The 27,145-nt window shown below is 50.2% G+C and overlaps 2 protein-coding genes across 5 annotated transcripts in view; one reads left to right on the top strand and one right to left on the bottom strand.

Annotated features, from left to right (window-relative positions):
* Positions 1-1,201: 1,201 nt before the first annotated feature.
* NUBP1 (NUBP iron-sulfur cluster assembly factor 1, cytosolic) lies at positions 1,202-26,386 on the top strand. Of its 4 annotated transcripts, XM_032144754.2 has the most exons (11): positions 1,202-1,246; positions 1,325-1,429; positions 4,516-4,649; positions 10,092-10,160; positions 13,225-13,257; positions 14,187-14,277; positions 15,368-15,522; positions 18,869-18,979; positions 19,269-19,371; positions 24,987-25,070; positions 26,079-26,386. In XM_032144754.2, the coding sequence occupies exons 1-11, from the start codon at positions 1,228-1,230 to the stop codon at positions 26,135-26,137; spliced, it is 963 nt and encodes a 320-aa protein (XP_032000645.1). In that variant the 5' UTR covers positions 1,202-1,227; the 3' UTR covers positions 26,138-26,386. The 4 variants fall into 4 exon arrangements, with proteins under 4 accessions (XP_032000645.1, XP_032000646.1, XP_058290064.1 ...); XM_032144755.2 differs by lacking the exon at positions 13,225-13,257; XM_058434081.1 differs by lacking the exon at positions 24,987-25,070.
* TVP23A (trans-golgi network vesicle protein 23 homolog A) overlaps positions 26,271-27,145 on the bottom strand; it is a 50,279-nt gene continuing 49,404 nt past the window's right edge. The window contains exon 8 of the mRNA XM_032144758.2: positions 26,271-26,512. The gene's annotated coding sequence lies outside the window, so the exon portion shown is untranslated. The remainder of the gene's footprint in view (positions 26,513-27,145) is intronic.

Here is a 27,145-nt window from a genome sequence, read left to right as displayed (position 1 = left end):
AAATAAATACATAAATAAATAAACGTTTCCATATTCTTAGTGTCTGGGGCTAGGTGAAGTTTGTTCACTCATTAATATTCCAGGTGCCAAACCTGTGAGCAATGACACTCCAGTAGCAATGAGCATTTGTGGCATCCAGATCTTGGTTTCTGAACTGTTGTCTGCTAAAAAGTAACCAAGGCTCCCTGAAGAAATGACTGCAGCAGGGAGAAGGGATGACTGAAATATCTTGTATCAGAAAGCAAGAAAATGCTCAAAGAAGCTGGATTAGTGCCCAAAGAACATAAGAACTGTCTTGAAGGGGCTTCACTGGCCACATTTGGGGGAAAAAAATTGACCAGAAATAATAATAATTTATTATAAAAGACAAAAAAATCCAGGAATCCATAGTGGGTCTTCGAAAAAAAAGAAAAAAGAGAGGGTATAAAACTGATATTTATCTCATATATAATCTATAGCTTTATATATATATATACATGTATATATATATATAAATGCTGCTAAAATCAGAGTGAAAGGCTGATAGAGAAGAAGACGGTCCCAGAGAGAACTTGTTAATTACAAATGGAAGAAGTTAACATTCAATGGTGAAATGGGGCAGATACCACCTTTAGCAATCGATCAAGCTTCACATTACCAAAAACGGGACAAATTGACATTATCCAAGTGTGTTCTGCAGGAAAAAGAAAAAACCTTTATCTAATTACGGGGCAAGAGGGAGGGGAGGATTAGACAAATGAAGAATATGGGATATTCTATTAGACAACTGGTCTGGACCCGTCAAAATTATCAACGTGATGAGACTCTCCCTAAAAAAGGAAGGACTGATCTGAATTAAAGGAGACCGAAGAGAAGTAACTCCAGGCAGTGAGTGAATCCAGCAGGGGAGGGGGTCTAAACAACTGAAATTGAAATATAAACTGCCTATTGGCTAATACTGCATTGGCTAGTACTGCATCAATATTAAATCTCTTGGGTATGAAAATGGCACTGAGGTCATGAAGAATGCCTTTGTTCTTAGGAGATGCACTGCCGAAGTATTTATGATAGGAAATCTCTCAAAAGGAACAGACGTTGAGTCCCAGTCTTTCGGCCCAAGGTTCGCGCGTGCGCACAGCCCCCTCTTTCCGAGACTTATTTCGCGCGGCCGGAGAATCAGATTGTGCCCACAGGCGGAAATGCACGACAGCGGGTTCCGGTGACCACGAAGGCGGCAAAGGCGACGGAATGGAGGAGGTGCCTCACGGTGAGCTCGCGGAGGGGGCGTGGGTGGCGGGGCGAAAGTGTCGCGAGCTGCTCTAACTGTGGTCTTGTCTCTGCGCAGACTGTCCAGGGGCCGACAGCGCCCAGGCGGGCAGAGGGGCTTCATGTCAGGGATGCCCCAACCAGCGGCTGTGCGCTTCTGGAGCGGGGACCACTCCAGACCCGGGTGAGAAAAGGGCAAGGCCTCAACAGGAACTGAGAGGCGCAGGCCCGGAAAAGGCGGGGCGTGGGGGGAGGGGGCGGGATCTGCAGAATCAGTGACAGGGGCGGGCTAGAAGGTATTGTATTCGGAGAGGGGTGGGGCCCAGAGGGGGCGGGGCGTGGGAAGTGGGCAGGGTGAGGGAGGAGCTTGGAATGACTGACAGGAACGAGGCCTTTGGAAGGCGAGCGCGAAGGACCTGGCGCGGACAGAGGGTGGAGACTGACCGGCGCGGAGTCGAAAAAGGACATTAATTAAGAGGGTCGGGGCCAGAGGTTTGAGTGACAATAACCGACCGCAGAGAAAATGGAATAAGCTTCGAAGTCGGGGAGTCTTCGGACTTACATCCTGGCTCTGCCAGCTACTTTCTTGACACAATTTTCTTCCTTTTGAGGAGTGATTCTCCCATTCATTCAACAGAAATGTGTTGATCGCCTCGTAGGTATGGTGCTGTCCTGGGGACACAGCTGGGGATCAGGCGTGGTCACTGCGCTAGTGGAGTTTAGCTTTACAGGGGAAACAAACACGTGAGCTAGCACCTAAACCACCACAGCTTTAAGTGCTGTGAAGCACAGATTCCAGGATGAGAGGACCCAGGGAGCCTGCTCAGAAGGACCTTAAAAAGCAGGAGGCAGAAGGACAAGAATTTTTTTCTTTTTTTTACCCCTTTTTTTTAGACAGAGTCTTGCTGTGTAGCCCAGACCGGAGTGCAGTGGCGCGATCTCGGCTCACTGCAACCTTCACCTCTCGGGTTCAAGCAATTCTTGTGCCTCAGTCTCCCAAGTACCTGGGACTACAGGCGCCTGCCACCACGGCTGGCTGATTTTTATATTTTTAGTAGAAACAGAGTTTCACCATGTTGGCCAGGTTGGTCTCGAACTCCTGACCTCAGGTGATGCATCTGCCTGGGCCTCCCAAAGTGCTGGGATTACAGGCGCGAGCCACTGCACTTGGCCAAGGGGGATAATCTTGAAGGAGTTCAGACAGAGACTTGGATTTGATTCTTGGGTCCATGCGGTGTGACCTTCAGCAATAGTCCTAACGTCTCTGAGCTTCTGGTTCCTCATCAAAAATGGAGACAGGCCAGGTGCAGTGGCTCACGCCTGTAATCCCAGCACTTTGGGAGGCTGAGGCGGGTGGATGGATCACTTGAGGTCAGGAGTTCGAGACCAGCCTGGCCAACATGGTAAAACCTGTCTCTACTAAAAATACAAAAATTAGCCAGTGTGGTGGTCCATGCCCGCTCTCGAGGCTGAGGTGGGAGGATCACTTGAACCCAGGAGGTGGAGGTTGCAGTGAGCTGAGATCATGCCACTGCACTCCAGCCTGGGTGACAGAGTAAGACCCTGTCTCAAAGAAGAAAATAATAATAATGAAGAGAAAAATAGTTACCTCTGTCAATCCAATGGAGAGACCGAACTGAGTCCCAGTGGAGGTTTATTGGGCCAGAGCTTGAGGGCGTGCCCTGGAAAATACAAGTGACAGAAACATCTGTGGCCTGTGCTCCCTGGAGAGGTTCCAGAAGGCGTGTGTTTATATATTTCGTTAAAATGGGAAAAAGCATGCAGGAAAAAGTGCAGTAGGCCTTGAGGCAGGTAGTTACATTCTTGTGAGGTTTTAATTTGTGCCCAGTATATCTACACTATACAGAAAATAAAGTAAACATTCAAAAGAAGGAGTAAAGGAAGAATTAATTAGGCAGACGTCTCAGGGTAGGAGAGGAAGGACTGATCTCACCCCGTCTTTGTTTGGCATGTGGGAAGATAAGCTTGTAATGGACGTTGTCAGTGTGACGTTTAACAGACATCAGTAATAGGGAAGGAGTTAGACTGAAGTTACAGTCCTAAAGTTAAAGTTGACATGTCCTTGTTTATGGGAGGATACTCATCTTCAAAGATTTAGGGGCCAGCAAAGAAGTTCCTTAGGAGCAGCTTGTGAGGGCAGTCATCCCACGATGGAGATGCATGGGGCCTTTGGCCTTTTGCGGGGGTCTGGTTAATGTAGAATGCTTTGACACAAAGTTGGGAAGTAACAGCTGTCTGTTGATGGGGAGGAGGACAGCAGTGTTGGGAGGTTTCCAGGCTTAACTTTCACTTGAGTTTGGCCAGTCATGAGACTTTTTAATTTCCTTTATACCTCGTGTATTGTTTTAAGGATTTGAAATAAGATAGTTTCATTGGCAGATACTTAGTATGTGCCTGCTGTCTATCAGAGTTTCTCAACCTCAGCACTGGTGACATTTGGGGCAGGATCACTCTTTGTTGTGGGGGGCTGTCCTGTGCATTGTAGGACATTTAGCACAATCCCTGGCCTGTACCCATCAAATGCCAGCAGTACCTCTCCTGTGATAATGAAAAGTATCTCCAGGCTGGGCGTGGTGGCTCATGCCTGTAATTCCAACACTTTGGGAGGCCAAGGTGGGTGGATCACTTGAGGTTGGAAGTTCGAGACTAGCCTGGCCAACATAGAGAAACACCGTCTCTATTAAAAATACAAAAATTAGCCGGGCATGGTGGCAGGCACCTGTAATCCCAGCTACTTGGGAGGCTGAGGCAGGAGAATCGCTTGAACCCAGGAGGCAGGGTTGCAGTGAGCCAAGATCACGCCACTGCACTCCATCCTGGGCGACAGAGCAAGACTCTGTCTCAAAAAAAAAAAAAAAAAAAGAAAGAAAGAAAAGTATCTCCAGACATTACCAAATGTCTCTGGGGGATTTTATCCCCAAGTTGGGGGCCATTCCTGTATGGAAAGTTCTCTTCTGGAGCTGGGAATACAGCACTGAAAGCTTCAGACACTTCCTACCTTTGTGGAGAGTATGTTCTAGTTGGGGGAGACAAACGTGTATACCAGTAAATGAGACACCTTCAAGTGTGATAATAGCCTTATTTTCTTCCTAGCACTTATTTCTACCATTGTCTAAGAGGTATTTCGGAGGATCGTTTTAAACAGCCCCAGGACTAGGACTAGGACTTAGCTCTTTCTAGTTGACTGGAAGAATGACATTCGAAGTTTGGTCAGGGACCTCATCCCCTGAACTTTGGTTTTCTTTGCAGCTATAGAGGAAATCAAAGAGAAAATGAAGACCGTAAAACACAAAATCTTGGTATTGTCTGGGAAAGGCGGTGTTGGGAAAAGCACATTCAGCGCCCACCTTGCCCATGGCCTAGCAGAGGATGAAAACACACAGGTGAGACCTCCGGAACCACTGGGAGATGCTCGTTTTGTCTGAGGGTCGTGATGGCTACTAAATAACTGAGTCCTAGGCCAGGCGCGGTGGTTCATGCCTGTAATCCCAGCACTTTGGGAGGCCAAGGCGGGCAGATCACTTGAGACCAGGAGTTTGAGATCAGCCTGGCCAACATGGCAAAACCTTGTCTCTACTAAAAATACAAAATATTAGCTGGGCGTGGTAGCGCAGGCTTGTAATCCCAGCTGTTCGCGAGGATGAGCCATGAGAATCGCTTGAGCCCAGGAGGCAGAGGTTGCAGTGAGTCAAGATTGTACCAGTATACTCCAGCTTGGGCAACAGCATGAGACTGTCAAAGAAAAAAAAAAAAGATTCCTTAGACTAAGTTGAATTGGCCTCTTTGGAATCTCAATCCTGCAGAGAGCAAAGAAATGCCCAGTAGTCAAATGAAGCATTTCACTGGATTCCGTAGCCAAGAAAATGGCTAGCAGATGTATATCTCTCCTTACATGTGGATAGTTTATTACATTACGTTCACGCTTCTTTTTCCTCTTTATTAACCCCTTTTTGCTTTTCTCTAAGCCGGGGACCTGCAAACTATAGCCAGTGGGCCAAATCCAGCCCATCTCGTGTCTTTATGGCCTGTGGACTAAGAATGTTCACATTTTTGAAATGCTTTTTGTTTGTTTGAGACAGGATCTCACTCTGTCGCCCAGGCTGAAGTGCATTGCTATGGTCAGGACTCATTGCAACCTCTACTTCCTGGGCTCATCAAGCTATCCTCCCACCTCAGCCTCCCAAGTACCTGGGACTGCGGGTGCTTGCCACCATGCCCAGCTAATTTTTGTGTTTTTTGTAGAGGTGGGGTTTTGCCATGTTGCCCAGGCTAGTCTTGAACTTCAGCCTCGGCCTCCCAAAGTGCTGAGATTATAGGCATGAACCACCGCGCCTGGCCTAAAATTGCAATTTTTAAATTAGTACCTAAGTACCTACATATGATCCTTGATTTTGCCCACAAAACCTAATAATATATTTTCTATTGGCCCTTGTGGAAAATGTTTGCTGGCCCTTAGACGAGCTTATTCATTTCCACCCATGTATACAGACGAGCATGAAAACTCAAATTACCCACTGCTGCCCTCTGGATCTCAACTTTAATAAAAGGGGTTGTGGGTCGCTAAGAACACACACTCTGGAGTCAGACAGCCCAAACTCAGGTCCCAGCTCCTTCTACACCACTGCTGTGACCTTGGGCAAGTTACCAGGCTTACTCTGCCTCCGTTTTCTCATCTATAAAATGGGACTCCGAGGACTGAATGAGATGGCACATGTAAAGCACTTAGCACGGGGCCTGACGAATAGTAAATGCTCAGTAGATGTCTGTGATGGCCACCATTTTTATTACTTTATTTCACTCACTGGATATGAAGGGATGATGATTACATCTGCCTTAGAGATGAGTTTGTAGCCTACCCAAGGTATATAGTACTGGGCAGATTCAAAATACACTTGTTAGGCCGGGCATGGTGGCTCACACCTGCAATCACAGCACTTTGGGAGGCTGAGGCAGGCGGATCACTTGAGGTCAGGAGTTTGAGACCAGCCCGGCCAACATGGTGAAACCGTGTCTCCACTAAAAAATACAAAAATTAGCTGGGTGTGGTGGTACGCACCTGTTGTCTTAGCTACTCGGGAGGCTGAGGCACGAGAATCATTTGAACCCAGGAGGCAGAGGTTGCGGTGGGCCAAGATTGCCCCCCTGCACTCCAGCCTGGGTGACAGGCCAAGATTCTGTTTAGAGAAAAAAAAGTATATAGATAGATACACACACACACACACACACACACACATACACACTTGTTGATTCATCATTCTGTTAGTCAGCAATCTCTTGCCATTTGAGGGTCAAATCTGTATTGGCCTAGTGGGCTGGCCAAGAAATCTGCTTTCTCAGAGTGTCTGTATCGTTTAGAATAATCTTCGCTTTTCGAAGCTGTCAGGAATATTCCTGAACAGCTCACTGGAGATGGGCTTTCATCTCACCACTTGCAAGTAACCACTTGTGAATAGACAACTGTTTATATCATTCACTGTCATGTAATTACGTTCTGAAGTCTTTGCTGCATGCCTGTCTAGACTTTGCAATATATAGAGGAAAGCACACCATTCAGTGTGGAAAGATGTCTAGATCAGCTCTATTTATGCAGCGGTGGTTTAAAAAAAAAAGAAGTCAGCATTTAGGAAAGTGTGTTTTCCCCAGGCAAACATACTCATGACAGTGACATCACTATCTGCAAAGTGTCAACACATGGAAAATGCTGAATATGTCTTGATTAAAGTCAAGCAGCACAGATTTCTCCCTGCCCTAAATCCAGCAGGATGGTGGGACATGTCCTGACCCTTTTCTGCCTGCCATCTGGTGGACGCTTGGCTCTAACTCTATGCAAGACCATTCCATGTTAGCGCTTGAGGCAGGCAGGTGCCTGTCATCTCATTGGCACAAAGGGCCTTGGATCAAGAGAGAGCAGAATTACAAAACACCCCTGACGAGTCACAGGCTGCCCAGGGAGTGTGTAAGTTGTGGTGAAGGCAGAAGGAGCCTCTGTAGCATAAGCCTGAGCCGTGAGACAGCCGAGAGTCACACACTGTCTTCCACTGCAAAAGTCACCGACTCCCAGCCTGGGCTACAAAGTGAGGCCCCTGTCTCTACAAAAAATAAAACATAGAAAAAGTTAGCCAGGCGTGGTGCTGAGCACCTGTAGTCCCAGCCACTCAGGAGACTGAGGTAGGAGGATCACTTGAGCCTGGGAAGTCAAGGCTGCAGTGAGCCGTGATTGCGCCACTGCACTCCAGCCTGGGCAACAGAGTGAGACCCTACCTCAAAAACAATGAATAAATAACAAGTCACCAACTTCCATAAATTAAACTTTTTTTGTTTGTTTTTTTGAGACGGAGTGTCATTCTGTTGCCCAGGCTGGAGTGCAGTGGCGTGATCTCAGCTCACTGCAACCTTCGCCTCCCGAGCTCAAGCAGTTCTGCCTCAGCCTCCGGAGTAGCTGGGATTACAGGCGCGTGCCACCACACCCAGCTAATCTTTGTATTTTTAGTAGAGACAGGGTTTCACTATGTTTGCCAGGCTAGTCTTGAACTCCTGACCTCAGGTGATCCGCCTGCCTCAACCTCCCAAAGTGCTGAGATTACAGGCGTGAGCCACCGCACCCAGCCACCATAAATTAAACATTTATGATCTTTGTGATCTGAAAGGCAAACTATCATTACAAGGTCAGCACTAGGTGCTGACTTGGTGAGGGGGTGAGCAAAAGAGAGCTGTTTAGGGTGGCTCCAACATAGCTGTCTCTTGGCTGTTCCATCCATTCTGTCACACAAGCCAAAAAGGCGCTAGGCCCCTTTCCCTGTCTCCTCCAACCTAGGTCAGCACTAGGGTCAGCACACTGAGTGTGCAAGGCCCTCCTCCGGGTCTTAGGACTGCAGAGCTGGGAGGGGCCTTGATGACCCCGGAGCACTCGTCTCGCAGATCAGAAGCCCAGACAGCCAAGGCTTAGAAAGCAGAAGCAACTCATGCAAGGACTAAAAGTTAGGACTAAATCCCTCTTCCCCTACCCTCCTCATCGGGGCAATTTGGGATGCTGATTAAAGGAGACGCTTTGGGTCCCGACAGCCCTGCAGCGTCTCCACCTCTGCAGCAAACGCAGCCTCTTCCCATCAGCTGCAAACGTAGGCGCAGAGGTCCTGCTGGGAGGAACGCAGGCGCGTTGCTCTCAACTTTGCTTTTCTGGCCTAACCTAAGCAAAATTAATTGGACAGATTTGGGGGTAGTAATAGGATCAACAGGAAGTCTGAACAGACAGGACCCAGGGCCGTCCTGGCCATCTGGGTAGCAGGAGCTTGTCAACAGCCTCCCAGGCCTGCCACGGGAGTGAGTTGAGTGCGCTAGATCTGCTTCTCATATCCTTACATCATTTCGCTCAAGATTCACTCCCCAAGGCAGTGAAATTCCTCTAAAGGGAATTGATTAAATTGTTCCCTGAAGGAAGGGCATGGAGACAGAGTCGCTAGAAACCTGAGAGTATCGAGGAAAGTCTGTATCACAGTCATAGTGATAGTGTCATTTCCCCGTGGATCATTGACACATCAGTCCCAAGTATCAAGGTCCAGAGAGAGCAAGTCAGGTTTTCCGATGATGTCGTTCTGCTGTTCTCCTCAGATGGCCCCATAGAGGGCGCCTGAGGCCAGCGCTGGTCTGTGGATGGCGTTTTCCCATGCACAGGTTTGAGGCAGCGCTGGGTGCTGAGGAAGTAGGAGGCTGGGTTTGTTGAGAGGATTGAAGAAAAAGGCAAGAAACTAATTCGGAGCAAGTTAAAAAGTAACCCGGAGGTGCAGCACTTTGGATCCGAGTCATTGCAGCTTTCAAGATGAATACTAGCCCTGTTCTCAGAAGGTTCCTGAAGGCCGCCTCAGACCTCCTATATCAGAGGGGAAGGCTTGGGGTGGAAGGGGTCGCCTGAAGCTGCACCTGAGCCACAAGTAAAGAGCTTTTCCAGGTTTCCATCTTACTTTAAGTTTCTGTTTTGAAAGTTTAGCCTAAACCATCATTCATCTTCAGGATCAAAGGAAAACAGGGCTTGGTCAGGGTTCAGCTAGAGGCTCCGCTCTGGTCCTCCACAGCAGGCCCGTCGTGTACTGGAAAGAGCCCTAGTTGGGGCCGAAAGACCTCAGTTTATGTCCCAGCTCTGTTCCCTGCTTATGGAACTGGTCCCCTCTGAACCTCAGTTTCCTCCTCTGTAAACCAGAGATAATGATACTTACCTTCTAGGCACATGGCTGCCTCAGCCTCCCAAAGTGCTGGGATTACAGGCGTGAGCCACTGCGCCCAGCCCCCAATATTTTTTAAATACATTCATATTCTGCTTAAATAGGCTAGATTTGGCTTGTATCTGAGACTCCTGAACAAGGTAGGATGAGTTTGAGAAAAATTTTAGATGCAGAGACCACGACTTGGTGAGGGGGTGAGCAAAAGAGAGCTGTTTAGGGTGGCTCCAACATAGCTGTCTCTTGGCTGTTCCATCCATTCTCTCACACAAGCCAAAAAGGCGCTAGGCCCCTTTCCCTGTCTCCTCCAAGCAAGGCTCAGTAAACAGGGTCTGAGCCCGAGCCTCCAAGTGACCTGACAGCCAGGTCTGTAAGATCACCCTTGACGAGCTCAGCCAGACTGAGGGGTAGGGGAATGGGGGCATCAGTGTTTATGAACCTTGAGATCAGCATTAGGACTCTTCCTCAGGAGAATCTGATGGCTCCAAGTTTGACCCAGTTTCTGTCTTCTCCCCTGTCCTTTTCCTCTAACCCCGCTCCCCTCCCAGTTGTGCGTATCTGGAGTGTGTGCATTCAGTTATATAACCGCTTTGGTCTCTTCTTGTTCCCCAGATTGCTCTTCTAGACATCGATATATGTGGGCCGTCGATTCCCAAGATAATGGGATTGGAAGGAGAGCAGGTAATAGCCGGTTACAGAACTCAGGAAATTATCCTCTTAAGGCAAACTCTGTAGCACTGAACTGTCAAACCTCAACAGAGAGGCATGCAGAGCCCATAAAGGTTTTTTTGTTGTTGTTGTTTTGTTTTGTTGTTTTTGAGACAAGGTCTCACTCTATCGCCCCGGCTAGAGTGCAGTGGTGCGACCTCAGCTCACTGCAACCTCCACCTCCTGGGTTCAAGCAATTCTTGTGCTCAGCCTCCCGAGTAGCTGGGACTACAGGGGCGTGCCACCATGCCCAGCTAATTTTTGTATTTTTGGTAGAGACGGGGTTTCACTGTGTTGGCCAGGCTGGGCTCTACCTCCTGACCTCTAGTGATCGCCTGCCTCAGCCTCCCAAAGTGCTAGGATTACAGGCGTGAGCCACCGCACCTGGCCCGTAGATGTTTATGTGGACATGAGGAGCTCAGATACATGCTCAGTGGTCCATCTGTCTACTTTTAACAACAACTGCGAGTCTTGGTGGGGGAGGGGCGGGATTGTATATGAAGTCTGTCTACACCATTGGAGAAGTATTGGTTTCGATGCCTCCTCAGAGGGGAAGGGAAACAGCCAGTGAAATGCAGAAGTAAGACACGGAAATTTAGCTCTGACTGGGAACATTAGACCAGGGCTTGCTAGGGGTCTGTACCCTGGAAGCAAGGGAATGTTTCTGCCCTTGTGGTCTCCCCTGGGGAACTGAGACTGCAGGGCGGGTGAGTGATGTGGGCTGGGGGCAGGGCTGTAGCAGTCTATGTAGTTGCTGGCCTCTTCTTGCTAGCAAGAAGCCCTCCAGGAGAGGATTCCCCCAAGGGCAGTGCATGGAAGCTGGGGCTGGGGGTGCTGGGATGTCCCAAGAGTCTCAAGATTGGTTCTTTCTTTAATTAGTGCCAGGAATGCATTAATCCTGTTCTGCGGATGCAGTGATGAACAAGGTCCGTGAAGACCCCCATCTGGGTGGGAGAAGGCAGGTGCTAGATAATGTGAAACCAACCCAGAGTGAGGAGATAGACAGTAGGGAAGGGTCAGAGGGGCTGAGGGGTGATCAAAGGTGCCCTCACTGAGGGATGGCATTTGAGCAGAGGATGACGGGAGGGGAGAGCTGGGGGAAGAGCATTCTGGGCTAAGGGAGCAACTGCATGGGCCACTGATGCAAAGTGTCCTTGTGTCCTCAGTGGAGTGACTTCAGGGGCTGGAGGGTGGCCCGAGGCAGATGGGGCCAGGCCTTGCAGGCACTTCTAAGGCCTTGGGGTTTGCTTCCGAAGGAGTAGGGAAGGAGAGCGATGGCATCCCTTGAGGCTTGGTCACATACCCCAGTGGATTTGGTAGCACACGCCCCAGTGAGGGTATAAGCTACTGTCATCACACGGAATTATTTCATAGAAACAGAAAATTTTAAAATAAAAGAAAATAAAACAGAAGTTTCCCCATTTTCTTCTCCTGCACTATTGGATCATCCTGTTTACCCCTCTTTTAAGACAAGTGGAGTTAGCAAACGAGTATAAATAGGAATGAATGGTTTTGTGGGGTTTATTTTATTTTTATTTATTTATTTTTTTGAGACGGAGTTTCGCTCTTGTTGCCCAGGCTGGAGTGCGGTGGCGCGATCTCGGCTCACCGCAACCTCCGCCTCCCAGGCTCAAGCAATTCTCCTGCCTCAGCCTCTTGAGTAGCTGGGATTACAGACACATGCCACCAAGTCCAGCTATTTTTTGTATTTTTAGTAGAGGTGGGGTTTCACCATGTTGACCAGCCTGGTCTCAAACTCCTGACCTCAGGTGATCCTCCCGCCTCAGCCTCCCAAAGTGTTTGGATTACAGGTGTGAGCCACTGCACCTGGCTGGGTTTCCTTTAATAGAACTTCGAAGTCAGCCACAGAGGACCACATGTTGTATGATTCCACTTACATGAAATGTGTGGCGTAGGTCAGTCCACAGTGAGGGAAAGTGGATTGGGGTCCCCTAAGGCTGGGAGGATGTGAGAGAGACTTTGGGGGGTGGTGACAGCTGAGGGGTATAGGGATTCTTCTTAAGAATCATGCAAATGTTCTAAAATTGTGATGACTGGGTACAGGGGCTCACACCTGCAATCCCAACACTTTGGGAGGCCAAGTCGGACAGATCACTTGAGGTCAGGAGTTTCAGACCAGCCTGGCCAACTTGGTGAAACCCCGTCTCTACAGAAAATACAAAAATTAGCTGGGCATGGTGGCGGGCACCTGTAATCTCAGCTACCTGGGAGGCTAAGGCAGTAGAATCGCTTGAACCTGGGAGGTGGAGGTTGCAGTGAGTCAAGATCACGCCACTGTACTCCAGCCTGGTCAACAGGGCAAGACCCCATCTCCAAAATAAAAATAAAAAATAAAATTGTGGTGATGGCTGCACGCTTGTGACTGTACAGAAAGCCTCTCATTCAGTGGGTGAGTCGTATTGTCTATGAATCATGTCTCAGTAAATCTGTTGAGAAAAGTAAGGCTTCATCAAGAAAATTAAACTTTCAGTGTGCACTTTGTGTGCTGCTGGACACCTGCTGGGGGGAAGAGGTCTGAATCTTGTTGCCCCAGGGAGCTCCCCTTTGACCCCCAGCCCTTGCCCTTGGGGGCAGCGGCTGGAGCTGATTCGGGACAGGTTCTGAATCAGCTGTTTTGCGAGAGCTCATTCCCTTCACTCCTGTGCTTTTACAAAAGCCACCTCATTGCTCCACAGGTACCTGCATTTTCTCATCAGTCCCCAGCCGATTTCTATCACTCTTTTAAAATACCTTAGACACAACATCATATTTGAACTTGAGTAACTTTGGTTCCCTATCTAGATACCCAAGTAGAGTTTCCAAATAACCCAGCTTAGGTCACAAAGGGAGTTGAGTTGCATCTTTATTTCCCACGCCCCAGCTGTTCACCTCCTTTTAGGAATTTCGTGGTACCATGTAAGACAATGAATTATATTTTATAAAACCATCTTCTTACTTTGTACAAATTGTCTGCGCATGAAATGTGACCAGAGTACATGATTTCTACTAACGAACATCGGTGCTCATGTTCACACAGGTTCACCAGAGTGGCTCAGGCTGGTCTCCAGTGGTGAGTTTTCACCTCTTTGCCCTATTTTCACAGTAGTGTGTGGTTGTGTGTACATAATGGGTTTGTGGTTTGTTGGTCCATGGGTATTTATTGGGGTACTTTTCAAGGCACAGAGGATGTGATTAAAACCAGTGATTGGCAGGCTTTTTCTGTCAAGTGTGGGACGGTAAAGATTTTCAGCATGTGGGCCTACCTTCCCTGCTGTCGTAGCACAAAAGTAGTAATATGTAACTGAACAACCAGTACTGTATTCCAATAAAACTTTATTTACAAACACAGATGGTGGGCCAGATTTGGCCCTGAAGGCCATAGTTTGTAAATCTCTGGTTAAGAGAGTTAAGGAGTCAGGGTGCAGTGGGTCACACCTGTAATCCCAGCACTTTAGGGGGCCAAACCAGGCAGATCACTTGAGGCCACGAGTTCGAGACCAGCCTGGCCAACATGGCAAAATCCCATCTCTACTAAAGATAGAAAAATTAGCTGAGCATGGTGGCACGCACCTGTAATCCCGGCTACTCGGGAGGCTGAGGCAGGAGAATTGCTTGAACCCAGGAGGCAGAGGCTGCAGCAAGCCGAGATTGCACCATGCACTCCAGCCTGGGCAATAGAGCCAGACTTCATCTCAAAAAAAAAAAAAAAAAGTAAAGGAGATGACATTTACTTATTTTCGCTGAGTTCCCTGTCATTGCCCTGTCATTGCAGCCCATGGACATACAGCACCTCTTTCAAATCCCCCAACATGGTACCCTTTTTTTATTTTCTACAAAAATGATTTAGGAGCAAAGAGTGAATACGCTCATAGGTCATATGGTAGTTTTGTCCTGAAAATGTTTTTTTTCAGTCAGAGCTGAAACAGAAGACCTGGGGGAGGGCCTCACTGTGTGGTTTTGAGTAAAGCATGTCTTGCCCTCCCCCTGTTCCCTCTGCAGTACCTGGAAGACAACCTGGGGGTGATGTCAGTGGGCTTCCTGCTCAGCAGTCCTGATGACGCTGTTATCTGGAGGGGACCCAAGAAAAACGGTTTGCCACGCTGCCTTTTTTTGTTTCTCACATTCTCCCACAAGCATTGTGGCTCTTGGCCTTATCTGCTCCCTGTCCTGCCAGTCTCAGCCTGCTGGACTTCACAGTCTATTATTTTTAAGCATCCAGTGCCTCTTTCTTCACTGGTTGAAAAGAGCTAATAGAAATACCAGTTTCCATTACATAATTATAAATATCTGCTGTGAGTTTTTCTCTCCTTAAAAGCTATAGAACCCTGGCTGGGTGTGGTGGCTCACGCCTGTAATCCTAGCACTTTGGGAGGCCGAGGCAGGCGGATCACCTGAGGTCAGGAGTTCAAGACCAGCCTCGCCAACATGGTGAAACCCTGTCTCTACCAAAAACATAAAAAATTAGCCAAGCATGGTGACACATACCTGTAATCCCAGCTACTCGAGAGGCTGAGGCAGGAGAACCCAGGAGGCAGAGGTTGCAGTGAGCCGAGATCATGCCGCTGCTCTCCAGCCTGGGGGACAGAGCGAGACTTTGTCTCAAAAAAAAAGCTATAGAACCCTGAAGTTATTTTTATCATGGTTTTATAGTGGCTTATTTGGGTCAGAGAGGTGAGATCAACAGCAGGTTGATCTGGTACTGAGACTTAAGGTAATAATGTGAAAGTGTTATCAGGGCAAGCTTGAGCCTCAGCACTATTGATATTTTGAGCCAGATAAGTCTTTGTTGGGGGAGGAGTAGACCATGTTCTACATCATAGGGTGTTAAACAGTGTCCCTGGCCTCTAGGCACAAGATGCCAGTAGCACCCCCTACTGTATTTGCAACAACCCAAAATGTGTCCAGACATTGCAATTCACGCTCAGTTGAGAGCCAGCGATTTACAGCATAGACCAAAGGCAGAAAAAGATCAGATCATGCTTCTCCATGAGCTGGGCACAGTGGCACGCACCTATAGTCCTAGCTACTTGGGAGGCTGAGGTGGGAGGATTGCTTGAGCCTGAGAGTTCAGAGCCAACCTGGGCAACATAGCAAGACCCCATCCTTTAAAAAAAAAGAGGGAGTTGAAAGTACAGAAAAGAAAGGAAAAGTAAGCATCGCCTGTGGATTCCTCTTTCTAGGCATGATCAAGCAGTTCCTCCGAGATGTGGACTGGGGAGAGGTCGACTACCTCATTGTGGACACCCCACCTGGGACATCGGATGAACACCTCTCGGTCGTCCAGTACCTGGCCGCGGCACACATCGATGGAGCAGTGATCATCACCACTCCCCAGGTGAGCAAGCCCCCAGCTGGAGCCGGGTCCAAACTGTGCTCCACACTGTGAGATTTTTCTCCCACCTGCCTCTCATACTCTGGTCTCACCAAGGCTCTTCCCAGTGTGTGTTCCACAGCTGCATCCGATGTGGATCTGCAGAAACCTCTTGTTGAAAACTTCAGCCAGGCACAATGATTCACACCTGTAATCCCAGGACTTTGGGAGGCTGAGAAGGGAGGATCACTTGAGCCCATGAGTTTGAGACCAGCCTGAACAACATAGCGAAACCCCATCTCTACAAAAAATATTTTAAAATTAGCCAGGCATGGTGGCTCCCGCCTGTAGTTCCAGCTACTTGGGAGGCTGAGGTAGGAGGATCATTTGAGCCCGGGGAAAGGAGGTTGCAGTGAGCCATGATCACGCCACTGCAGTCCAGCCAGCGCAACCGAGTGAGGCCTTGTCTCAAAAGATAAAAATAAGAAAAACTTCATCTTTGGTCTAGACATTTGCAGCTGGCAACCATTCAACAATTTGTTTTTTTCAGTCCACGGATTAAACAATAGTGGGTCAAGAATGCTTTTTGAACTTTCCTTGAGGAAACCAGGGAAACCACCAGTGCAGTTATAATTCATATTGTGCTGCCTGACCCCGTCAGCCCTGCCGTGTCCATGTGTCCGGTCCCCCAGCCTACAGTGGATTTTCCATTTACATCACGGAATGATTTAGGAAATCTCTCCAGTTTTCAACAGAACCAGCTGGGTGCAGATAGGGATTTCGGGATAAGCCACTGGGTGCCTTTGCTCCTTCCTTAGGGACACCCAGCGACCCTCTGTAGCAGTCACCTAGTGGCTGTGCCCCAAGGCCCATGATGAGCCCGAGCTGAGAGGAGAGCGATAGGAAGTTTCCTCTCTGTAAGCCCTGCAGAGAGCAACTGCAGGCAGGACCATGATGCTATCCATCTCGGGGGCCTGAGAAACCAAGGGCTCTTCTCCATCTCCACAGTTACGCTTGACTTCTCTTCATGACGTTCTCCTCCACACTTAAGAAAGCCCAGCAAAGGAGGTTTGATTTGATCTTACTGGCCACAGTCAGTCAGGACTACCCACAGTCTCACCCTTATCCAGCACTCACTGAGCTCTGACTCTGACATGCCAGGCACCAGGGCAGTAAAAAGGCCTGGCCCTCCCTGGTGGCCCCTGTGGCTCCCTGAGGAACACAGGTGCTGGACACCGGCATGAGGGTACAGCCAATGGAGTGGCAGGCCCAGCGGCCATGGGAAGGGTGTCTGGGTCAGAAAATGGTGCAAGATTCGTGTCCACTGTGGCATCCTGCAAGAGAGGGGACATGGGGGCGCACGGAGGAGCAGGACACCAGCTGGGACCCTGGACTGGAGGGAGGATGGCCTGGCCTGGGTGATGGCAGTGGAGAGAAAGTGGATTTGTCCTTAGGAATGTTTTCTGTCACATTTTTAAAAAGTGGTTGGTGCTGGGCACAGTGGCTCATGTCTGTAATCCCAACACTTGGGGAGGCCAAGGCAGGCAGATCACTTGAGGTCAGGAATTCGAGACCAGACTGGCCAACATGGCAAAACCGTGTCTCTACCAAAAAAATACAAAAATTAGCCAGGTGTGGCGCTGGGCACCTGTAATCCCAGCTACTTGGGAGGCTGAGACAGGAGAATTGCTTGAACCCGGGAGACAGGTTGCAGTGAGCCGAGATCATGCCACTGCACTCCAGCCTGGGTGACAGAGCAAGACTCTGTCTCAAAAAAAAAGAAAGAAAGAAATGAGAGACTGAGTCGCAGCCCATTGACTTTCTAGCTGAACGCCTCTTCCTCTGCATCCCAGCCTCAGTGCCAAGAGCCAAACAGGCATCTCAGGAAAAGAACAGGCCCAAAGCTGCAAGCCTTTCGGGCTCACGTGAGTGGTGAAGCCCCAGGTGCTAAGGAGTCCTTACACCTGACAGTGACAAGCCACAGCAGGACTTGGGCACAGGGATCTGTGATAACATTAACTGAGGAAAATAGAGAGCCACTGAGTGGTGTTTATACACAGTAATCACATTGTAAAAACTCAGAGTTTAGAAGGAAATGCAAAGTTGTCCACATTGGGCAGTATTCCTTATTTCCTTTTAGTCAGTTGTTTGTGTTTATAATTATCTAGAGCAGGGATCGGCAAACTTTTCTGTAAAGGGCCAGATAGTAAGTAGGCGTTGCGGACCCCACGGTCCCTGTCCCAGCCCCTCAGCCGTGCCACTGTGGCATGAAGCAGCCACAGACGGTGCCTAGAGGGATGGGCATGGCTGGTTCCAGAGGAACTTTGTAAAACCAGCCAGATTCAGCCCCCAGGCTGGGGTTTGCCAAGCTCTGGTCTAGAAAACAGTGCACACTCTGGCTTAATATAGTATAGTATGATGACATGGAGCATGCAGATGCATTAAAAGGTCATTTTCAGATAGGCACAGTGGCTCATGCCTCTAACCCTAACACTTTGGGAGGCCAAGGCAGGAGGATCACTTCACACCAGGAGCTTAAGACCAGTCTGGGCAACAACCATCTCTACAAAAAATTAAAAAGTTAGCCAGGCGGAGTAGCACATGCCTGTAGTCCCAGCTACTCAGGAGGCTGAGGCAGGAGGATTGCCTGAGCCCAGGAGGTCGAGGCTGCAGTGAGCTATAATTGTGCCACTGCACTCCAGCCTGGGCAACAGTGAGATCCCGTCTCTAAAAAAAAAAAAAAAAAAAAAAAGTCATTTCTTTTAGGTTGATTTCTTGCTATTTGGCTGTGTGGGAAGTAAATAGCACCTCAAACAAACAGGGCTTAGCACTAGTAGGCACTAAATAAATATGGATTTGGCAGAGGGCATGTATTAGTTCATTTTCACACTGCTATAAAGAACTGCCCGAGACTGGGTAATTTATAAGGGAAAGAGGTTTAATTGATTCACAGTTCCGCATGGCTGGGAAGGCCCCAAGAAACTTACAATCATGGTGGAAGGCAGAGCAGGCACATGTTACACAGTGGCAGCAGTGACAGAGAGAGTGTGTAGGAGGAACAGTCAAACACTTACAAAACCATCTGATCTCGTGAAAACTCACTATCACGAGAACAGCATGGGGGAAACTGCCCCCATGATCCAATCACCTCCCACCAGGAACTGCCTGTTCCTGTAGGGATGTAGGGATGATGGGGATTACAGTTCGAGCTGAGATTTGGATGGGGACACAGAGCCGAACCCTATCAGGGCAGAAACCTCTAAGGCTTTATGATCGCAGATCCACTGCATTGCAGTCATCCCCTCGGTTGCACAGACATTCCCTGTCTCTCACTTTGATGCTAGAATCACTGGTCTTTTTACCTTCGTAGGAGGTGTCACTCCAGGATGTCCGGAAAGAAATCAACTTCTGCCACAAGGTGAAGCTGCCCATCATCGGGGTGGTGGAGAACATGAGTGGCTTCATCTGTCCTAAGTGCAAGGTGAGGGCGCGTGGGGCCGCCAGGCGAGCCCAACAAGATCCTGCTGTCATGGTTGAGGAAGTGATCGGAAGGCTGCTCTGTAAACTGTTTCTGCTTTCCCTGTCATTTTGGGAAGTGGAATCACAATTAAAATCCCTTTCTGCTGACTAAAGGAAAGTCCTTTAGGTGTTAAGTGTTCCACATTCAAACTAAGCCTTTTTTTTTTTTTTGTAAGTTTCTTTAAAATGTGGTCCATCCTTGTGATTCTGCAAAAAAATTATGTTTCCTCCCCTTTGAATTTGCCTTGCAGAAAGAATCTCAGATATTCCCTCCCACGACTGGGGGCGCGGAGCTCATGTGCCAGGACCTGGAGGTTCCTCTCCTCGGCAGAGTGCCCCTGGATCCACTCATAGGTGGGTGACCCCGGCGTGGGGCGGGACCTCACTCCTCAGTCAGCCCCACAGGCATGGGTCAGGCACAACAGGGGGCGGCTACGGAGAGGGGCACTGGAAGGAGGAGGGTCAATGGGGCGCTGGAGCCAGACCCACCCTCCAGCTGGCACCCCAAGAGGCCACCGGCAGAGAGGCCGAGACCCCTGCGGGCAGGTAGCGGGAGCAAGCAGGCCTCAGGCAGAGGGGTGAGGCCTGGAAGAATGAGGTAGAAGTTGGTGAGGGTGGTGGTGGCAGGGGACTGAGGAGGGCGCCCGATAGAGGGGCGGCTCCAGGGGATGGGCATGTGTCCAGGTTACAGAGGAAGGCAGCCTGAGGTGAAAATCCCTCAGGAAGGGGCCCAGCCTCCTGCGCCCCGAGAAGCTAGCACGGCACAGATGAGGCCCCTTTGTCTCCAACACCGGGACAGACGGGAACGCGGATCACTGGCCTGCGAGCAGGGGCCAAGTTCCCAGAAAATGCTCTTCTTAAGTACCTGGGTCCCCCAGGATCCCAAGAGATGCCTGCTCCCTGAGTGGCCCTGAGACTGAAGGAGGGATGGGGGTTCACGTCTCCACCCACACGCCCCCCGGGCGCCCACTCGCCGCGGGGCGCTGGGCAGGGCCTACACTTGAAGCTGCTCCCCCAGGAGGCTGCTGTCCCCCAGGACCGCAGAGCCGGGCGGGCCGCCGTTACTGGGGCCCTGCAGTGGGGCTCCTGTGAGGCGTCCAGCACTCGCCTTTAGGTCTGAGGGGAGAACAGAGAGAGAAGGCTGGAGGGGAGGCCAGGATCCAGGAGTGCCGGCTGCACCCATGCCTCAGAACTTCTACTCCATTTGTCAGGGAACCAAGGCCAGTGCAAGGTGTCTGTGCGGGGACGGGAGCAAGGGGCTGGGCGGGTGAAGAATGGCCTGGCCAGGAGACGGTGGGGGCCGCGTGCTTGGGGAGAGGGCGGGGCCGTGGAGAGCCTGGAGGTGGGGAGGGCGGAGGCCACGTGGGGAGCCTTGGGGAAGGGCTGCATGGGGAGAAAGGGAGCCTGTGGGAAACGGCTGCCAGTGTCAGTGAGTGTCAGTGTCACGTGCCTGAGAACAGGAGGCTCAGGGGTGGCTGCCCTGGGATAGGGGTTCAGGATGAGGCCCTGGGTTACAGCGTTGGTGTAGAAAGGAAGGGACACACACAAGAGAGAAAGTGACGGCATCTGAGGGTCGAGGTTGTCTCTGCTGCCAGTACAAGTCACCTGGAGGAGGGTCCGTCCCTCAGAGACAGTGAAGCAGGGGTGGTAGAGGGAGGCCGGGCCCTCTGGGGTGCTGCGGCTAAGGGGCTCGGGGGCTCAGGTTGTCAGCAGGTTCTGGGGTTCATCAGGAGAATGTGGTTCATGTCCGTGCAGTCGAGTTTTGAAGCCACAGGACGTGGACAGGATTGCCAAGGGGCCGTGCAGAAAGCGGGAGCCAGGAGGACAGTGTTGGGGAATGGCTGCCTCGAGGAAGTGGTAGGGGGTGGCGCGCAAGGGCTACTCTGCAGATGGGAACAGCCCAGGAGAACGCCAGAGACCCCATGTGCCCAGGAGGCTGTGTCCCCAAATGCTTTTTCCCTTATTCCCACATCCCACAATACTTCTCTGCCATGTGGTTTCCCCAGCAACATGCAGAAAAGTACAGCCGCTTTCTCAACCTGCCCCAGCATTATAAAACACTCACCAGGCAGCTTTTGCAGTGGCCAGAAGTGGTGATGAGAGCTGCCCTCTGAGGCCCCTGGAGGCAGCTGGGCTGCATGAATGGATGTGATTGGGGACAGGAGCTTGCAGCAGCCCAGGGCACATCCATTCCTGCCAGCCTGCACCTCTGCCGCAGTTCAGCTCTGCCGAGATGGGATTGGTGGGCAGGACATTTGTCAGGGGAAACATCTGTGGGAGAAAATGACAAGGGAGAGCGTTAGCCCACGATGAAGGAGCGGGGGAAGGAACCTATCAGCCCGAAAGAGCATCCTGGCCCACAGGAGTATCTCAGCCCATGGGAGCATCCCAGCTCACTGGAGCATCTCAGCCCACTGGAGCATCCCAGCCCACTGGAGCATCTCAGCCCACTGGAGCATCCCAGCCCACTGGAGCATCCCAGCCCACTGGAGCATCTCAGCCCACTGGAGCATCTCAGCCTGTTGGAGCACCTCAGTGTACTTTACTTTTCAGCATCTCAGTCTGCTGGAATATTTGTCTGTTGGAGCATCTCAGTCTGCTGGAGTGTGCCAGTCTGTTGGAGCATCTCAGTCTGCTGGAGTGTCTTGGCTGCTGTCGAGGAAAGCTGGGCACAGCCACCAGGGCATTCCTGAGCCCACTTACCCATCAGAGGGGCTGCATCTCCCAGAAGCGTGCCTGCCCAAGTGCCATGCTCGTCTCAGTCACTAGCTAGGAGCAGCCTGGGGGCGGCATTGCCTCAACACAAATGTGGTGATGGATTTCAGAGCATGGCAGCTGCTGTCAGAGATCCAAGAGGTGTGTCCTTATGGCCATCACAATTGCCACATTTTCCAAGGTTTAATGAAGAGCTAGAAATCTATATCCTTACCCAAAGTCTCCGGATTACTAAATGATAGCAATTAACTCCATTAAATACACACACACACACACACACACACACACACACCCCATGCTCTAGCCTGGGCAACACAGGAAGATACCTCGTCTCTAAAAAAAAAAAAAAAAAAAAAAAAAAGAAAAACCATTCACCCAGTGTGGTGGCATGTGCCTGTGGTCCCAGCTACTCAGGAGGCTGAGTTAGCAGGATCACTTGAGCCCAGGGAGGTTGAGGTTTCAGTGAGCCATGATCGCACCGCTGTACTCCAGCCTGGGCAACACAGCAAGACCCTGTCTCCAAAAAAAAAAAAAAAATGGCATGCTTGCTGACCCACCCAAATATGTCCATGGGCCCAGCCACAGGCCTGCCCTTGCCATTGTCTGACAGATCCGGAAGTGACCTTGGGGCTGTTAGATCCTGATGTGGCTTTTCTTCCAAAGAGCCACCAACCGCCATCTTCCCACCTCCCTCACACCAAGCCCTGGCATTGGCCCTGGTCTTTCCTTTCAGGGCCACTTTTCACAAAGAAACAAAGTTCCAGGTGGTTCACAAGAGCTAATTTCAAAGCAGAGGAGCCGCCAGTGACAGCTGCGGGGCTCATTCTGAGCTGAGAACATTAAGTGCCTTCTAGTGGGCATGGTCCTGTGTGTCAAATGGCACATTGCAGAATCTCACCTTGAGGGGAAACCACAGATAGCAAGGCCAGGGAGTGCCAGAAAGGAAGGGGTGGTTAACACTGTCACACACCCAAGAGGGTGGAGCGTGAGGGCCAAGTGACAGACACGCATCTGGCAAGGTCACTGGGGACAGAGTGGAGGCAAACCCACCTTCCTAGGAACAGACAGGAAGGCATGAGGACAGCACTTCAGTCTCCTCTGGGGACATGGTGGCAAAGAGTTACAGATGCCAGCGCTCTGGTGCTGTGGGTCCTGGCCCCCATGTGCTGAGGATCACAGGAAGGGCTGGCCTCAGAGCCCTGCTCCACCACCACTAGCTGTGGGACTTGGGCTAGTCATTTAACCTCTGTCAGCCTCGATGGCCCTGTGTGTAAAATGCAGGTGACAGTGGTGTCTAGTGAGAGGGATCTGCCAGGGTGGGGCGAGAGGATGCCTGGGATCTCTTGGAACAGGGCTGTGCTCACACCAGCTGTTCTGATAATGCTGCCCGTTCTTGGAGAGGTGGGAGCCCAGGGGGAAATGCAGTTAGGATGGGAAAATGCTAGAGCATGTTTGTGTGTGGGGGCTGGGGAGCCCTCTGGGGAAGGGAGACCTGGGTGCAAGTCAGGGACAGAAAGTAGCCCCAGCATGACTATTCTGGGATCCCCAACCTCCCAGGTCTGGCCCAGCGAACGTGCACTCAGAGGCCTCCCTAGCGAGTTCCACATGGTCTCATGGTCCCAGTGTTAACGCCAGAGGGTGTCCAGGTTTTTGGTGTCTGGAACAAAAAATCGGACAAAACGCACAAAGAAAGGAAGGAATGAAGGGATTTATTGAAAATGAAAGTCGGCCGGGCGCGGTGGCTCACGCTTGTAATCCCAGCACTTTGGGAGGCCGAGGCGGGTGGATCACGAGGTCAGGAGATCGAGACCATGGTGAAACCCCGTCTCTACTAAAAATACAAAAAAAAAATTAGCCGGGCGTGGTGGCGGGCGCCTGTAGTCCCAGCTACTCGGAGAGGCTGAGGCAGGAGAATGGCGTGAACCCGGGAGGCAGAGCTTGCAGTGAGCCGAGATCGTGCCACTGCACTCCAGCCTGGGCGACAGAGCGAGACTCCGTCTCAAAAAAAAAAAGAGAAAATGAAAGTCAACTTCCACGGTGTGGGAGGAGAACGGTCCTGAGAATAGGGGCTCAAAGGCCCCATTACAGAGTTTTTGTGTTTAAATCCCTCTACTTGAGGTACGCCCTATATAAACAAAGAGGATGAAGTAAAGTTACAAAGTCATTTACGGCATACGTCCTATGGAGAGGACATTTCCTGTTACGGCTCAAGTGCGAATTGGCCTTATGTTCCCTGCCTGCAGACCCTATTTTCCTGCCTCACTGGGCCATCTGGGCTCCCCATCTCCCACCACCCCCTCCCCACAGGCTTCTTGGACTTCCCTGTCCCACAGGGCGACACAGTAGTGAAGTTGAGGAAGTGATGAGTGCAAGGTAGGAACCCCTCCTGGGGTTCACCTGAGGCTGGTGACCGGCCATGGGCAGTGCAGTCACTTGCCTGTTTCTCCAGCAGCTCAGGGCCTGGGGAGTGGGCAGAGCAAGCTGATGGCAGGTCCACCCATGACTGGGGGCTAGCAGGGCAGACTGGAGGCGAGAACACCCCCAATGACCCCAAGCCCCTTGTGTCCTGTCCACCTGGCTCTGGGATAACATGGTCCTAGAGAAACGGGTGTGCATAGGAGGGGACTGGAACAATGGCCACATGGCAGGGAAAGACTAGCAGACCGATAGACACCAGCACAGATGACCTGGAAGATAAAATTATACACAGACAAAGCAGCAGGCAGAATGTGTGTGCCATGTGCTCCCATTCGTATTTTAGGTATATGAAGAGTGTGTGTATGTGTGTGTGCACACATGCGAGCGTACACATTTATATGCGCATAATCTTTCTGGAAAAACACCTAGAACACTAGTAGCCCTTTTCGGACTTGGCCTTTCATGCCACATCCTTTTGTATTCTGTACTTTTTTTTAACCATGTGCATTCATGATCCTTTCGCTCAAAAGCTGAGCTCTTAAAATGCAGACTCCTGGGCCCATCTGGAAGCTGCTGAATCAGTTCTCTGTGGGGCCCTGGAACCTGCATTTTCTGTACACCACCTGATTATTTAGCCACGCTGAAATGCTGGCTGGGGACCCTGCTGGAAGGAAGGTCCCTGAGACCCCACTGGTCTTTTCTACTTTGTCCTTCATTATGAGTGAAGCTGGCTCAAGATCTTCCCATTGTCACCAGCACGGAAAGAGCCCCAAGATCTTGTGGCCACTCTGTTTTCCTCTTGGACTGAATTGTCTTCCGTTTGTTTCTTTTTTAAGGTAAGAATTGTGACAAAGGCCAGTCTTTTTTCATTGACGCCCCAGATTCCCCAGCCACGTTAGCCTACAGAAGTATAATTCAGAGTAAGTATTTCCATGAGTACTAAATGCAGATGCCTGTGGGGCAGGAAGCAACATAAAGGAGCCAAGGGTGTGGGGGGTGTGGAAGGACGGGTGGGTGGTGGTGTCTGTGATGACCACAGAGTGGCCCCCATAGCCAAGGAAGCCAGGAGTCCATGAGAAATCTCTCAATGTGTGAGTGTTGTGAATTAATTCATAGTTTAAAAAACATGGTGAGGGTGAAATTTATGACTTAGAAAATACATCCCAATAAAGCGATAAAGTAATTCATTTTTAAAAGTAACTGATTAAAAAAAAAAGGCCAGGTGCAGTGGCTCACACCTAGAATCCCAGCACTTTGGGTGGAGGAGGCAGGCAGATCACTTGAGGCTGGTCAGGAGTTCGAGACCAGCCTGGCTAACATGGAGAAACACTGTCTCTACTAAAAATATGAAAATTAGCCGGGTGTGGTGGTGCGTGCCTGTAGTCCCAGCTACTCAGGAGGCTGAGGCAGGAGAATCGCTTGAACCTGGGAGGTAGAGGTTGCAGTGAGCCGAGATCACGCCACTGCACTCCAGCCTGGGCAACAGAGTGAGACCGTGTCTCAAAAAGATTAAAAATAAAAACTTCGGTGAGCCAGACCAAACCCACGTGCAGGCCACATTCAGCCAGTGGCAGCCATCAGAGGCCCCAGAGTTAAGGCAGAGGTGTGTTTGTTAAAGCTGTGGTGTCTGAGTTTGTGGCTAGGTTTTACTTGCCTAGAAGAATGATGTCAAGGGTAACGAAACAGCATTCCCAGAATCCTCCATCTATAGATGGTGTGAGGAAGGCCTCAGCCATTGGTTATGACCAAGATGGGTAGTGTGAGGTATTCCGGTCACTTTCACAGACTCGGCATCACAGACACGGCTTTTTATGGAACTAGCCAGAGGATTCCATCCCTGTCAAAACACAGCCCTCCCCAGCACCGGACAGGGCTGTCAAGGGGTAGACAAGCCATTAGCACTCTATGCCTGTGGTCTTGTTTTCCAGGAATCCAAGAGTTTTGTAATCTCCATCAGTCAAAAGAAGAGAACCTCATCAGTTCCTGAAACGAGAGACTGTTCAGGACCAAGCAGTTACGGAGCGAGGCACTCACTGGGCAGCACATCCAGCCAGACCCGACCAGCTCCAGGATGGGGCGGGTCACAGCAAAAAGGGACCAGATGCTGGTGTGGTCCAAAGCCACTTTCTCAGAGACACTTTAATCCTTGAGTATTTGTACACTTTTCTTTAGAACTTATATAAAGGGCATTCTCTACACATGTGCCGTTTTAAGAATAAAACCCCCTCAAACCTCTCCCCCGAGGCCTGTTTCACGTAAAAAACAAACGGGTTGTGGGACCGTGGGATTCTGCTGTGTCGGAAGCTTAGTCGATTGTAGAAACTCCTGTTTAAGCCATTTCTGCCTCTGAAGATAAGAAAGCCTAGAAAAGAACCAAAGGGGTGAGTGTGCGGCTTCACTGCAGAACACACAGGCATGTTTTCAAACACCACAGTCCAAATGCTCTTCTTCAGATTGAGGAAAAATCTAAAAGCGACAGAGCTCACGCTGGGGTTCGTTCTAAAATCACTGCATATGACGCAGCTGGGTCAAATCAAAAAGCCCCTGAAGAGTGCTTGAATCACCCCGTAAGACAGAATTTGGGGTCTGTGTAAATACCCTGTGTAGTAATATGTGCACAGTATATCCAGTAATGTCCAGTGTCATGCAAACCAATTTTCAGGTTTTTTAATTATATAAAAAAGAGGGACAGGTGTAAACTCTACGATCATCCTCACTGCCATGAGGTGTTTGCTCTGTTTGAGACACACAGGATCTGAGACCACATGGGAGAAGAGTAAATTCCTGTTTTCCCTCCACTCTGGGGCATAAAAGTGGGTGGGTGGGAAACAAGAACAAATCCCCTTGTTCTTTCCCTCCCTTGTCTCGTTTCCCTCCCCGCCCTTCCCTAGGACCACACATATGGTCAGATTTGCACATGTTCAGTGTGAGGAAAGTGTGACTTCGCCCCCCGTCCCCGCCCCCAGCTCCTCACCCCAAGAGCAATGAGGCTGCA

Source organism: Hylobates moloch, unplaced genomic scaffold (assembly GCF_009828535.3).
Source record: "Hylobates moloch isolate HMO894 unplaced genomic scaffold, HMol_V3 SCAFFOLD_23, whole genome shotgun sequence".
NCBI lineage: Eukaryota > Metazoa > Chordata > Mammalia > Primates > Hylobatidae > Hylobates > Hylobates moloch.
Note: the sequence above shows the minus strand (reverse complement) of the source record. Positions and strands in the feature narration are given on the sequence as shown.